Source organism: Botryllus schlosseri, chromosome 2 (genome assembly GCF_051294905.1).
Source record: "Botryllus schlosseri isolate E-star chromosome 2, Bs_hap1, whole genome shotgun sequence".
Classification (NCBI taxonomy): Eukaryota; Metazoa; Chordata; class Ascidiacea; order Stolidobranchia; family Styelidae; genus Botryllus; species Botryllus schlosseri.
This window is the reverse complement of record NC_137237.1, coordinates 17,376,282-17,391,231: the sequence shown is the minus strand read 5'-3', so window position 1 is coordinate 17,391,231 and position 14,950 is coordinate 17,376,282. Positions and strand designations below refer to the sequence as shown.

Genomic DNA, 14,950 nt, shown 5'->3' with positions numbered 1-14,950 from the left:
AAACTTTGTCCCTTGGCCCGCCAACGTATTTATTTTTCTCATTTGGCCCGTGGAGGTAAATAATTGCTCACCCCTGGCTTAGAGATTACACACGAACAAGTAATGGCAAGCTTATCAGCCATCTAAAAGGTTCTAAGAATAGTTCCGCACACACCATCACCATTGTTGAGTAATGTCTTACAAGAACGAAGAACATGAACGAAAAGCATGCAAACAGCCGGACCTGCAAGCATGCTGTGAAACGTTCTCTTTGTTTTGATTTACGCATGCACGCAATAAGTAAGTATAGCAGATCACGTATTAGCCCTGAATTGCATCCAAGCAAGGCTATAAACATCCGTTCCCTATACAGGAAGGACGTGTTATGTATCCTCTGATTGTACACTGCACGAAAGAAGACAGTGACTAGGTCCAATTTAACAATTACAGGAGACGTGGTACCCATATGTTAGAAACTTGCGGAAATTATGATGCTGATTGCCTATTTAATATATAGGCTACGTGGGGACGAGTCAGAATAGGATCATATTTTCTACTCGTTAAATCACGATATTTAATCGACTTGAATTGTCACTTATCGTAATATAACATGTTCGTTGCGCTAATGTCTCTTGCTATAGATCGGGAATTTTCGTCAGTTCAACGCAATTAGGATATACATTTTCGCAGAACCAGCGCCTATTGCCGCTAGAAAAAAATAACTCACGGGCTCTCTCATTCCGGGTTATCGAATCGACAATCATAACGATAAAACAGACGAAGTAAAAGTAGAAATAATAGCATAAAGTTCAAACTATTACAAGTATAGAATTAACGATTTCCAATACCAGTCAAAACTATATCAAGCAAATATTGAAGATGATATTTTATAGCACTTTGTTGAAAATGTGATTTAATGTCTTGAACAAATTGCATTTTTAATAAAGCTTTTTCTTCAAAAGTTACATATTATATAACAAACGTATAGGTACATGCCTCAAGCCCACAACATAACATCCGTGCAAATTCGTGCTTGAAAGAGGATGTTTATATTCTAACGACGTTTCATTAGTAGGTCGCGTCAATCATGCAGCAAGGACGGAAGAAGACGAGAGCAACAATCGAATTGGAATCGATTAATTGTTGTGAAAACTTTGCCGCTGTGAGACTAACGCAATCTAGATATAACCAAGGTTATCTAGATACCCAACACGTCACTGCAAGGTTTGGAATCCAGAATGGGCTAGCAATGCCTCGTCTTTTCGAAAACAGATATGATAACTTTATAGCTATCAACCCGACCACAAAATATAATATAGGTCTTAAATGAAAGCTACTGTCGCACTGATTCCCAAATTATGATTTCATAAGCTCAGTGCAACCCCTTCGATATTGCCTTGACATTCAAACATTCGGTTGTTCCGAACAATCAGATTATGGCGCCCTTGACAGAGTTACGTGTAGGTGTTTGTTTTGTGTGGCTCTCCGATTGTTTCGAACAATATAACTATTTATGACTTCCGAGGGCGATTTCGAAGGGGTTCCAGAACGTGATCAGACTATAATAGATATTTTCGGAATCAGTGAGGTAGTAGCTTTCGTGTAAGATCGGCTTTCATATATATAGCGCTGCTCTGATCGCCAGCAATCAAATTATAATGATAAATTACCATTACATAAGAGACGAGAAATTGCCCAATCGTGCAGTTACGTGTTGCTCATATATCTTGTTAGCTACCTATACACCAACAGTCCTGCAAGATTAGCTTAACAATTCTAGTATTAATGCGGGGCGGATTGAACAAATCCCTATAGTCCTACTTCAATTCCGAATAACAAGAAAATCTGGTCAATATCCACCTCGGCTCTGGCACAATCCTGCACTCTATTCACGCTAGCTCTCGGGTCGGTTCAAAAAATGCACGAAATCCGCCCGGTCCAACTGCGGTCGTATCAGAAAAAGTATGAATCTGGCTTCGGCAAAAAATAACCATACAAATAAAAATCCGTCCAATATCCACACAGGATCCGTACCCCTCACTATAAGGTACGCTACCATAATTGTGGACAGTGGCGACTGGTTACAAGATCGGGTAGTGGGACGAGGGAGAAATATTTTTCGGTGACATGACATATTTTGACAGGGAAATGTGAATCCTTTTGAGCAGTGCTCCTCAACCTCAGAGTAATGCTTTTTAACGCATTTTCGTCTAGATAAGGGCCTGTGATAGAATTTGGAAAATGGCATTTCTAATTATTGAAATATATATATAACATTCACGAGCTGGAACTACATTGAAATAGTCTCGGGAACAGGAGGGTGATATAATTGGCCAATAGAATACTCTTAAGACATAACTCGGGGACCATGAAGAGAAAATAAACTGACACGAGGGTAAAACACCGAAAATTATATTTCTCATTTCTCGATATCTGAAAGTACCTTTTGTCGCGCCGATGCAGATTTCACGTAATCAGAGCTAACGAGCTTGCTATGGACGCTGTCTATCGAAAGATCGTGAAACAAATAAAATTAATAATTTGTTAATGAATGTCTCATAAGGTGTGAAAGTTACCAATATATTAATTTTATAAACTCCATCTGCTATCGGATCTACGAAGTAATTAATATATAGTTGGGATACTATTCAACACAAACTATTTCACAGTAACTGATAAACAACGCCCCGAACTCTCGGACGAACGACAGCTTTTGTATCAGGGTGCGTGATAAATTAAAGCTGTAGCATTTAGCGCAGAGCGACCCTAAGGATATCATTTCACGCAACAGTTTTGTTGCGCATGTCTTGCTATGCTTATTGCTAATCTCTCAACGGTGAACAGTGATCAGTCACGGATAGGGTACTGGTTTAAATCAGGGTGATATAAATCAGTTTTTTATCGTTGATTTTAATTTATAATTTCACCATTTTGATTTTATTGATTTTTTTTCCAGATTTTCTGACGAGATGCGTGAAAGTGGTTTATTGTCGGACAATCATGTGCATTTTATATAAACCGGAGATAGCATTTGTTTCACCGGCACCGGCATATTTCAGCTATTTGACAAAGAGACGGGAAAGGACCAAAGAGCGGTAGTCAATCAATATGTTAGTGTTTTAGCTGTGGAGTTAGTTGTCTGCGACATTCTGCTGCTATTTCCGAGGTACCGGTAGAATAAAAAAAACGAATCGCAATCCGGAGTCTCTATCGAAAGATTCCCTCATCTCTGATGACTAAGCGTTGCAAAACTATAATGGATGGTCCCGAGTTGATTGAACACGTTTCCTCGCTACCGGGACAGATCAGTAATGATTCTAGCGACCCATCATTACCACATATGTTAAACGTTTTCATCCATCATTAACACATGGGTTAAACGTTTTCACCTATGTGGATGATGATTCACAGCCCCACATTATTAAAGTTCAAGCATTATCCTTCATCACCTTGATTGACATGGTCGTCATTCATCCCATTTTCTTTTGTTCGTGTTGCTGTTGTTTATGAGTAAAAAAAATCCATGATTTGAATTATTTCTTCTATTAAAATCGATTTTAATCAGGAGCAAACTGATTTTAACTGGAACCCTAGTCACGGATCTTCCATTTAAGGAGTTGAACGATGTCACATGCTTTCCGGCTTGATCACCGAATGTCCGGTCACCGAATGTGCTGAATTGACCCAGCGTTCACCTTGCCCGATTCAACAGAAAGATGTTTTATGAGGTTGTATGAATGAAGTTTTTGTAAGCTCCTCACACATCCGTGATCAGTTTTGCACAATAGGTTCTTTCGTATTGAAGTCTCACACATCCGAATAAGAGCGTCCTCTCTGATGAGGCGGGGTTTTATAAATATATTATAAAATGGAGGCAGTGTCCACGCTACTTCATTCGATCCTGGTATTAGTTGTTAGCACTGCTGGCATAACCTATTAAGGTCAGTATTATCCGTTATATCTGAAGTTTCCCGTGTTCACTCACTTCGTTGACAAACGAAAATATTTCGGATATTCATGTGCCATAAATCTCGTAATGTTCCATGAGCATGATATCGATACTTCGCAATGGTGAAAACTAGATAAGTACGTGATATATTTAGATGAAGTTCTTCCTTCCAATGGTGTGTCTGGTCATCATGCTTGTTTTGATTCCTGATGGGGATGCCTGGGGGGGCCGAAGAAGACGAAGATGGAATTTAAAAAAGATTGTGAAAAAAGTTGCCAAATCGGTCAAAAAAGTTGTCAAGGTAGCGAAAAAGGTGGTAAAAGTCTACCACAAATACAAGTGAGTAAATATTTTCAATACTGATTTGCATTAGTCAAATTCTAACGCCATAAAAATAATACTCAGATTCCAAGTTTTCAGAAGCAATGTCGGACTCGAACCCACAATCAGAGGTGGACAAAGTAATCATTGCTGTTACTCATGCAGAAGTGGAAGTAACGTCATAAATTGCTACCCAAGGATAAAAGTAGAAGTAGCGGTTTCCGAATACGTAGACTAGGAATGAACGCTGTTAGGCAGAAGTGGAATTAGTCTGAAAACATACATACTTGATTGAGCAGGGTAAGTCTGCAATACCTACTTGAGTACTCTTCCATTGGCGTTGAAGCGATGGAACTTACAGCAAAATTTCCCGCCACTTATTAGATTAGATGATCTCGAAACGTGACGAAGCGAGCAATCATAATTTTATAATCATGTAGAGCAAAAATGCGTCACGGCTTGGATTGCGTGCTCACGGGCGTTACCGAGTCGAGACAGCGGTCTTGCTGGAGGCCACCTGCTTCTGTTGTAATGGACAATGGTGCGTCACTCGAGACGACACGACTTTTTGTGTGCTTCAAAAGGGTTACCAAAGACAATTAGGTTTAATTTGTCGCTCAAAACTATTTTTGTTGTCCACAATAAATCTTTACACAAGAATCTCAAACATATGGATAATGCTGTTGTTACTTGTGGTATTCATGGTGTTTTTCAACTACTATGGTCATTTACACCAGGCCAATTTTCCTCATTTTTTATTCCATAGCTGCCAACTTGTAGCACGGCCCACTTCTAGGCGTTTCTAAGACACTGCTTACACGGATGACATGGCGAGGAGAGGCCTAGCCCTAGATAAACTCCCAACACGTAGGTAGGAATTCTGGAGTCGACCCCGGTCAGACTCGAACCCGCAACCCATTGGGGTTGCAGCTGTGACTTATACCACTACGCCATCTCGCCACTATATGGATGATGTAGGAGGAATCTCACCGTACAGGCTACCATAGAGCTTACATATTTGCTCATTCTCAGATATCAGTTACACCGATGTGTTGAAATCGCATGCAGTTCATCTCAGTGGTTATATACTTGATATCTCGAACTAACATGTCACAGTAACGAAGTACTACTTTTTCTGAATACCCAAGTAGGTTCGGCCTACTTGTACTATTTACAACAATAGTTATAGTTTTAGACTATACTCCACATTTTTCAAGCAACCACTTAATTTTGAAACTTCGGATTTTGTAAGATAGAAAGTAATGTTGGGACATGCTTACATCATATTTATGAGTGGAATTAACATGACGCGGTATCACGGTAACTGAATACATTTTCGAAAATTGCACCAGATTGTAGCGTCATTCGTCATTTGCGTTAGTCGCGAAGATGCACCAACTGACAAGTTGGAAAGTAACCATCTCCGACCAACTGCATAAAGTAGCCTACCCGACCCCTATAGACAAAATCGATACTTATGAAATTACTTCCTCGGTTACTTTTCACATCTTTGAATTTCTACTTCTTCTTGAAGTATCTTTTTGACGTGTCTTGGAGATTGTTACTTTACGGCGTTGCCTCTATTTAAAGGTTTATTTCTTATAAAGGCCTAGTACGTTATACAGTGCTGTGCTAGTTCGGTCGCATGCCCTCCTAACACACCATGCAAATGCCATAGTCCTAGGCATGCCTTATTCGTTTTGGTTCCGCAAAAGTATGGGAAAAGCTAATCCCATAATTCGCGTCGGAGCCTTCGGGGATTCGTCACCCTTTCGGACAATTCATCGTCTATATCGCGGCCTTTGAGCAATGCGGTAAGTCGACTTGTTCCCCATTGATCCATTCGTGGAAACCTCCCTCGCATACGATGGCAGCGATATTCCGGAGGTCTGCGACTGTCATGCCCACAGATTTGATCTTAGTTCTTCCGCGCTTTTTACGCCCCAGGATCCTCTCCAACGCAGCACTATACCGGCGGTACTACTAAATAAGTAATACTGAATACTTTGATCACCTCGGCTCGTAATGAAAATTTTACCAATGTCGTTATAGTTATGTTTTATATAGGTTACATTGTCTCAATATTCGATTTGCCGCTCCTGTAAGACTGGCGCTCGTTGACTGAGAAGTATTGTTTGCAGGAAATACATACCTGTCGCTGTGGGTGTCCTGTCGGGAGACGCGGAACGTCAGCTAGATGAGCTGGCCGAACTTAAAGTCAAAGTAAGTATATTTTTGAACTAGTGAGAAGGGAATGAACAAGTGAGTCTCGTTCAAAGGACCGCGATTCGTACGACGAATACTTGCAACAAATCCAGGCCGATTTTGAAGAGAGATTCCCCAAAGAAGACGCTATGAATATGGTGGAAACGTTGGATGAATTGGCAGATATGCAGCCAGGTAAGCAATATCCCTCGCATTACATATATTAACAGGGTACATTCATTCGAAACAATATCACTTCCTAGACGAACGTCTTTTGTTCGTGCAAAGCCTTGACGTTGCCGACAGTGATTACGAGGGAGAGCTGCTAAGCGACAATGTACCCTTGCCTTGATTTGATCCAGACGAACGCAGCAGTGCGCAATCATCATTGAAAGAGTTGCAACGCTCGATAATTTGCTGCATGCAAAGTTTGGACTGAGAATAAAAATGCAATCTTCATTGATGTCACTCATCAGCATCTGTGTCGCGTCTGTCCCACACATAGTTATGCTCCTAGAAATCATTTATACAGTCTAGACTGGTTTAATTGAGCGCAGTTGATGTAAATAAATTAAGTAAAGAGATGAGATGAAAGGAAGCATTCTTTCAATAAGATGCCGCTGAATTATATTACACTGGGCAACACAAAATTCCCTGTTTTGACTTTCAATACTGAATTAGAGTATTTCAAATCTCCAATCACTCGTTGTCCAACACGTCCGGTTTTTTTTAATATGTAACATATTCCTCTGAATGGTATTCAGACAACCAAATTCTAAGAGAAGAATTGGTGTATATTTGCAATATACCAAACTGTTCCCTGAAATAAAATATTTGTTATAATATATATGTTACACTATTTTTCTTGGAATCTCGAAGCCAACAATTATGCAAAGCAATAAGGCAAATCAAGGTGATTTTCCTAGAGCTGATTAAGCAACGAAGGGTTCGAATTGATGCCTAGATCTTTATGCTCGCCGTGTGATAACTCTGATAGGGATGCTGTGGAATTTCCTTTGTAAATATGAGGAAAATGAGGAAAACACAAATAGAAAATTCATCACAATTATCGACACAGGCCTTACACATTTTATGAGGGAACCATCTTTTATCCTGGTCTCGCACTGGCCACTCAATTTGGATTAAATATGAATAATATTAATAGCAAAAAAAGCTTGCTTGCACTTGTACCACAGAATGTGGCAGTTGGGTCATAGTCGAGTCTCGTGAAGAATATAAAAAGATAGAAAAGGTGGACCGTGCTATGTACTTCTTCGGTAGCTCAGGAAAAGAATATGCGGGTCAATGGTGTTACCATGGATATTCAAGTACGATGAATGCTAAAAGTCATCGCCACGAAAATGGTTGCTGGTGATATAAGAATTGGGAACTTGTGCGCCTCGCGAAATAGGTTTTATTTTAATCTAGTCTGATATGTTTAGGTGATTCAAATATATCTCTTGACCATATAGAAGACACAAGCTAATAACAACATGCAACCGAGTAATTAATAGCAACGGGCCCCTTGTGCATGTAATTATCATACATCATAACTGTGCCTTAAATTTTCACCAACTCCCTCAGCTCTACCGGTAAATCTTATCAGGTGAGCTGGAAGAGCATCAAAAAGAAAAGTAATCACCAGAGGTGGTCATGGTCATTAACGAAGTACTGCTACTTTTTCCAGGTGCTCAAATAGGTTTTCACTACTTGCAGTACTTACTCAAGTAAATCTAATCTTCCGCTACTTCTCATTCTACTTCGTAATACTTTGTGATTTACTTGCTTACTTTTCGCTATTTTCAGTTTGTCAAGTAAAAGTAGTATATTCCTCCAATTAGAGAGAGAGAGAGACTGAGGAATTCCGTGGCTGTTTCCACGGCGTACCAGCAATAATTTATTTCTCACTACAGTTTCGCGCAAAGTGGATATGGAGTGGCAAAAATGTTTTCACGAAAGTATCCGTGAATATAATTTCGGTAGCGGGTTGTGTAGTTCCGATCATACCGCATTGTCGCCCATATGACATGTTTCATCACAGTAAATATCTAATCTTGAAAGTGGTATCTGACTTTTTTAAGCGTTATACCTGTTTTAGCAGATCACCGTTGAGTTTTCTGGACATGAGACATGAAATGAAGCTTTTAATTTATAGAAATTGTGTTTATATTTCTCTTTTAATCTGCAGTATCATTACTTTGAGTTCTTCTAATTAATTTCAGTTTAATTTTAAGGAAAATATATATGTTGAAGTTTGAAACCAAGTTCAGCATTGCCTCTATTTTCGGTAAATAAAATAAGAATATGCTGTATTTTTACGATCCGCCCTATTTTTATTAACGTATACTAATCGTATTCTTCTCCGTATTGCTCTCCGTCTCATCAACGAACCTTACAATACGGGAGAGGACACTATGCCATGACATTATCTAAAACGGGGTGTTCGGGTAAACAAAATATTAGGATGACTTTTCCGTAGCAAAACTGTCATTTGGATCCCGTGATGCGGGATTATGCTGTTGTCAATTTATACATCCTGGGACGCATCAATGTGAATCAAGCTCTCTGCACATTCTGCATAGCTCAATTTGCAGCCCATGCGAATGTATTATGACTGTTTTCACTTCTACTTACTTATAGTATATATAGTTTTATCCATGAACAATTGAACATACACACTTACACAGTGCAAAATTCCCCAGTCGCCAAGAAGTAGCCCCCACAATGCATAGGATACATGACACAGGCCTGCAAATATTTTGAATTGTTATATTGTGATGGTGTGGTCTGTGTGAATGCCAGAGGTGGTCAGTAACGAAGTACTTCTACTTTTTCGAAGTACTCAAGCAGTTTCCTCTACTTCTGGTACTTACTCAAGTAGATCATATTTTAGATACTTCTACTTCTACTTCGTAATATTTTGTGAACTACTTACTTACTTTTCGCTATGTTCAGTTCGTCAAGTACAAGTAGTTTAACCATCCAATCCGGAAGACACCGTGAGGAATTTCGGGACTGTTTTCACGGAGTATCAACATTTAATTTTCATAAAAGTTGAGTAAAGCCCAAAATTTTCGTCGTGCCTCGCGCACAGTCGATACGGAGTAACCAGTATGATTTCACGAAAGTATCGGTGAATATAATTTAGGTAGCAGGTTGGTGTGGTTCCGTTCACACCGCATTGTTGTCCTTCGTACATATATAATATTTCTTCAAGGTATAGGCTATATACGGCTCATCATATCGTTTGAAACTGATGTTTCGCAATCTAGCATTTACTTATCATATCGTAATCTAGCAGTCCATGGCGTGTTCTAATCTGGAAAAAGTGGACTGTGACTTTAAAAAAAAATAAGAGCTGTTTTAGCACACAACCTTTAAAATTGTTTGGACTAAAGACATGAAATACATTTTCCGCTTTTGGAAGTAGTATTGATATTTCACCTTCAATTCCCAGTATCGTACTTTTAGTTCTAATTAATATCAGTTCTTTTGTCTGGATAACATACATGTTGAAGTATAAATGCAAGTGAATGCCTTTAATTTCCGGAAATAAAACTACACAATATGGCATTTTTACGATCCACCATATTTTTTATTAACGTTTACTAATCGAGCAAATTGTTTACACCAGTGATTCCCAAGCGCGGCCTCGAGGGCCGCATGCGGCCCCCAGATAGGCTTCTTGCGGCCCCCAAAATATATTAAGTAATCGATTTATGATAAAAAATAAAATTTATATTTATAAAATACTCTTGCTTGGCTTGGACTCTGAAGTTTTTAATTATAGAATTGCAGGAAAGTTGTGAATATAGACTGCTAACGTTACGTCACTGCTGTTTCAATGCATTGTGCCCTAACTTTCCAGTTGAACGAGCAGTATAGCTATAGATTTAAATAGGTATTGATAACTTTCAAATCCGGAGAAAAATCCTGAAAAAACGTTAAATTTTTCCCACTTCGTGGTCGCTTGACTAAAAAAGAAAAAGAGGCTCAACTCCTGGAAAATACAGTTTATCTCTCACATTAACAGGTGATTGACTGAAATAAAAGGTCAATTTTCCGGTCCAGCTCCCGATATAGCCGCCGTAGCGTTCCTACAGTGCTGACTTAATGTATATCAGTCGAATTTGGCCCTATATGCAACCAAAATCCTCAAAAAAGAAGACAAAATCTTAAAAAGAGATATTTGGGCGTTCTCCGAGGACACTTTAAAAAAATCAAAACAGACAAATCATCTTAAAAGAGGACGTATGGTAACCCTATGATAACTAGATGTGCAACACGTGTCTCACGGTTGAATACGCCGAGATGCATACTGCTTAACCGGCTAAAAGCAGAATAATTGGTAGTCCTATAGTCAGGGCCGTAACTGTCGCACCCCAAACCCCCCAATTGAGGGGGCCACAAATTATTTCGTGAATTAGCATAAATTATAGAATTTTTTTTTTAATTTATGCAACTTTTTCTAAAAATTTTCGCGCCTTGCGCGATTTCAATTCGCCACATGTCTTGATTATTAGGTACTCTTCCCCAAGAAAAATAACGCAAGATTTATAGAAATGGGAATATCAGCGTTGGCCATGACCGCACCACAACGCACCAAGACTTATAAAGTTTTAGGCCATGTAACATGTGACTCCAAGAAGTGTGTCAGAACGATCGGCAGCGAGAAAGTCTTGGCCGTAAAGGACTGCTTTTATGCTGACCAAAAACTTCGAAATACCAAAAACTTCGTTATATATACAAAATACATACAGGTTTATATGTTAATATAGGCGCCTAAATGACTGGCGCCGAATGTTCTTGTCTTGGCAATCTGAAGCCCACAAGACAAATACCATCCCGCGAGAAAGAAAATTGTATGCCATTGAAGAAATACCAATCTGAAATCGTGTGATCTTTCAGTTTAGTAGGTTTGGGCAATTCTACATTTTTTATATAGCAAACAGGATCTCACGAAATAACATCATGTAAAGAAGTCATACCTAGGGGTCCGTCCGCCCGAAGATGTTTAATTTTACGGGGCCTGCAGTTTCAAAGACACCTCTCACTCAGCTCTACCGGTAAATCTGATTACGTGGGCAAAGAGGAGAACCATGCAATTCCCGATCTTATTCACCGATTTTATCATGAATTATCGAATTATTCGCGCGTCGCGGTGTCTCACTAAACAGTACAGCTTTAATTTCGTGGCAAAAGCGAACAACGTGATGCGGGGTCAGTTTATCAGCCTGTGGGAGCCCGGGGTCCTGACGAAGTACTGTAACGTTCCTGCCAACGGGTATACCCCCGGATATGTTAAATTACTATTGCGGGGGCCTATATACCTTTTCAAACACACCTCAATCAGCTCTCTACCGGTAAATCAGATTACGTGAACAGAGACAGGATGAAAATTGATAGCAATACATGCAATTCCCGATCAGATTGACTGATTCAGTCATGAAACTAAAGAAATTTCTCGCGCTTCGCACGTTTAGGCGAGAAAAGTTGACTCACTCAACGGACACCCAATGCAGCAGATAAGTAGCGGTAAACAGTATACAGTTTTGAAATCTAGCTAGGGCAATAAAACTACTCCGAAATAGCCATGATGACTGTTGGGGTCCGTTTCATAGCCGTAGTATTCGTGCGGCCCTGACCGTACTCTGAAATTCTAAATTTGGCCCTCACACCGAAAAAGTTTGGGAACCACTGGTTTACACCGTATCCTATACAACTTCTCCGTATTGCTCTTCGACTAAACTACGGGCCGTATAATATGGGGGAGAGCGTCATATCATGCTATTTTCTAAAACGTGCTGTTCGAATAAACAGCGGATTAGTATCGCATTTCCATATCAATGCCATCATTTTCATCCCATGATGCGGACGAATGCTTATGCTGTCGAAAATTGGATACCTCTTGCATCAATATGAATCAAGCTCTGCACCTTTCGCATAGCTCAATTTGCACCCTTTGACAATCCATGCGAACGAATTACGATCGTTTTCGCAACTGCTTACTTAGTTGAGCGGATTTGAAGTCAGTCAATTTTACTTCTACTTCAAGTAGTTTTAGGTTGCTTATGGAAGAAGCACTTCTACTCGTACTCGAGTAGATATTTTCGTTGCTACTTCTACTTCTACTTGACTAGCTTTCTTGACTACTTTGACCACCTCTGGGAATGCAGGTAACTATATGCACTCATATCGAATCGACTATTCGGATTAGATATTGAAGAAGCAGTCTTTCGGTTTTGTATTGGGTGAATAGACTTTCCAACACCGATGTCAATTCGGTTTTTACTCTCGCTGTTTGATGACGAAAAGTGGATACTGCACGTTTTGTGACTTTCTTTTGATAAGAAAGATTGAACTATACAGCGTTCTACATCGTTAATTCGAGTATAGAAATATGAATTTCTGGCGATGCCAAAATTGCCAAAAATAAAATCTGAAAAATGTCAAAAATAAGCTATACTCCGCTACGGAAAAAATGAAGAATATCGGCCTAGTGTAAATGACCATAGTTGTCGACAAAGACCACGAATACCACAAAACCAAATCAGCAATTCGTATAGAAAATAGTCTATTTTAAAAACATGTTTCTTGATGACAGACTATGTCGGGCTAAAAAATCGCTGTATACATATCACCTGTTATTCCCCGGAGTTCCATGAGTTTTCAGGGTTCCCTGATGGTCAAGACACACGCCTAATGCATGCACACGATTTGTTATGATACGTCCATGTTGGTCGCCATTGGATGCCGAAAATTACCCCTATCACTAGTCGAATTGTGACCGCGTTGGTGCTACGCTACATCCCTGCTGTACGAGGGGAGGTTGGCGTTCAAACGCGACCCCCCTCCGTTCGAAATCGAAACACCTTCTTTCTTAAATGTCATTTCTGTCTCCTATATTTATAAGCTTATATGCAATCACCAGTTAGTATCACGCTGATGCGTTGCGGCCGAACAATATGATGACACTTTTCAAGGTGGATCCTCGCATTTCTGAACTGATATCCGAAAGGGAACAGCAGAACGCACTCTTACTTGCATATAGAACTAGAACCACTCATAAAACAGTAGTTGTAGTTAACAGTCAACTAATTGGATTGGTATGTTGTACAATGTACGCACATATCTGTGGAACGGGTCTGGGTCGATCTAAATAGATTGCGCTGTGGTGGTAGTTTTGGATATGGCCAACTTAGTTAAGTTTTCGATTTAAAAGAAAAAATAAAGATACTGAGTGACTCAATTAAGTTAACATTTTGATTTTCGATTTCTTTGAAGTTGGATTTGGATTTGAACTTAGACACGGACTTTCTAAAACTATTAATCTTCATGAATCTTATGAAATAGATATGTCATTGCCGAATATCGTTGTGGACATGATACGAATCAATCAAATTCTGACTTTAGATTCGGTCGATTTTGTCTCGTCTTCAAAGGAAGCTACAGCTTGGGGAGCTTTTGTTACGAAAGTTTGCTGAAACAGTTCCTCACCAGAAAATGTAATTACGACAAATTAAGCTGACCCGAAAGAAAATATTGTAACTTCATTAAATACAGATTTTTTTTATATTTCATTTCCCTATTAATGAACAAACGTCTGACTCAGTTGTGTCAACCATACGGCTCGCCAGACGATTTCATCCGGCCCGCGGAGAAATTCTGAGATTCAAAAATACGTGTATCGTCCAGCACATTTCTAACAAATGATCCAATTTTTAGTAAAAAATACTTCCATTATATAATCCCTCATGACAGCAAATGTCGAGAATGTTCATTGTTAAATGTTCATAGGACACATTATACCGGTCCAACAACGGTGTCGTGGTTTTATTCCTATCACCATTAGGAACGATTCTCTCTTATTGACACACTATAATTCGAGATGGCAAAACGTGCGCACTGAGTGCAGAGTTTTGTGGTAAAATTGATCAAGGAGTATAGTTATTCACACGAGCGCAACGCCAATGCGAAACCGCTATACATGTAGTTACACAAAAATACAATTCAAATATTTGTGTTCACTCCGCCTAATCACTTCTGACTTGAAAGTACCTCGAGCTTCCAAGAAACCCTAAAGAAGCATATCCCAACGTCCGCGTTTACGGATAAATATCATGTATTTATCACAAGGCACACCCAGAGCTATAATGCCAGATTGCGACTAAATCAGCAGGAGCTGAGGAATATTCCAACTTATACCGTCGATAGGCCCACTGTTTTAGTGAGTAATCACTATAACCAACCGGCCAATCGCCGTATTTGCCATTTCATCGCTTGCGAATAGAGTGATCCTCAATAAACTGTATTAGGTTTTACGGTAACATTTTGGAATCATTGAACTAGCGCGGCCCGCGGGTGATCTTCAGGGTTGAATCCGGCCCGTGATCCAAGTTGAGTTTGTCATCCCTGGTCTAACTTCTTGCATTTTCAATGGAGATATGAAATTGTAATATATTTGGCGGATAAACATCAGCCTTGACACGGACCGGC

General features: G+C 39.5%; 1 protein-coding gene across 1 annotated transcript; it reads left to right on the top strand.

Moving 5' to 3' along the window:
- The first annotated feature begins 3,782 nt into the window (after positions 1–3,782).
- On the top strand, positions 3,783–6,929 carry LOC145433884 (uncharacterized). The gene is made up of 5 exons (XM_080311136.1): positions 3,783–3,920; positions 4,083–4,267; positions 6,391–6,472; positions 6,529–6,649; positions 6,718–6,929. Exons 2-5 carry the CDS (start codon positions 4,083–4,085, stop codon positions 6,804–6,806), a joined length of 477 nt encoding a protein of 158 aa, XP_080167262.1. The 5' UTR covers positions 3,783–3,920; the 3' UTR covers positions 6,807–6,929.
- The last annotated feature ends 8,021 nt before the right edge of the window (positions 6,930–14,950 follow it).

Excerpts from the sequence above, each read along its gene's own strand:
- LOC145433884 (XM_080311136.1), top strand. The coding sequence starts at position 4,083 with ATGAAGTTCTTCCTTCCAATGGTGTGTCTGGTCATCATGCTTGTTTTG. Across the intron at positions 6,473-6,528 it reads TGGCCGAACTTAAAGTCAAA|GACCGCGATTCGTACGACGA; the intron begins GTAAGTATATTT and ends TCTCGTTCAAAG. Across the intron at positions 6,650-6,717 it reads ATTGGCAGATATGCAGCCAG|ACGAACGTCTTTTGTTCGTG; the intron begins GTAAGCAATATC and ends ATCACTTCCTAG.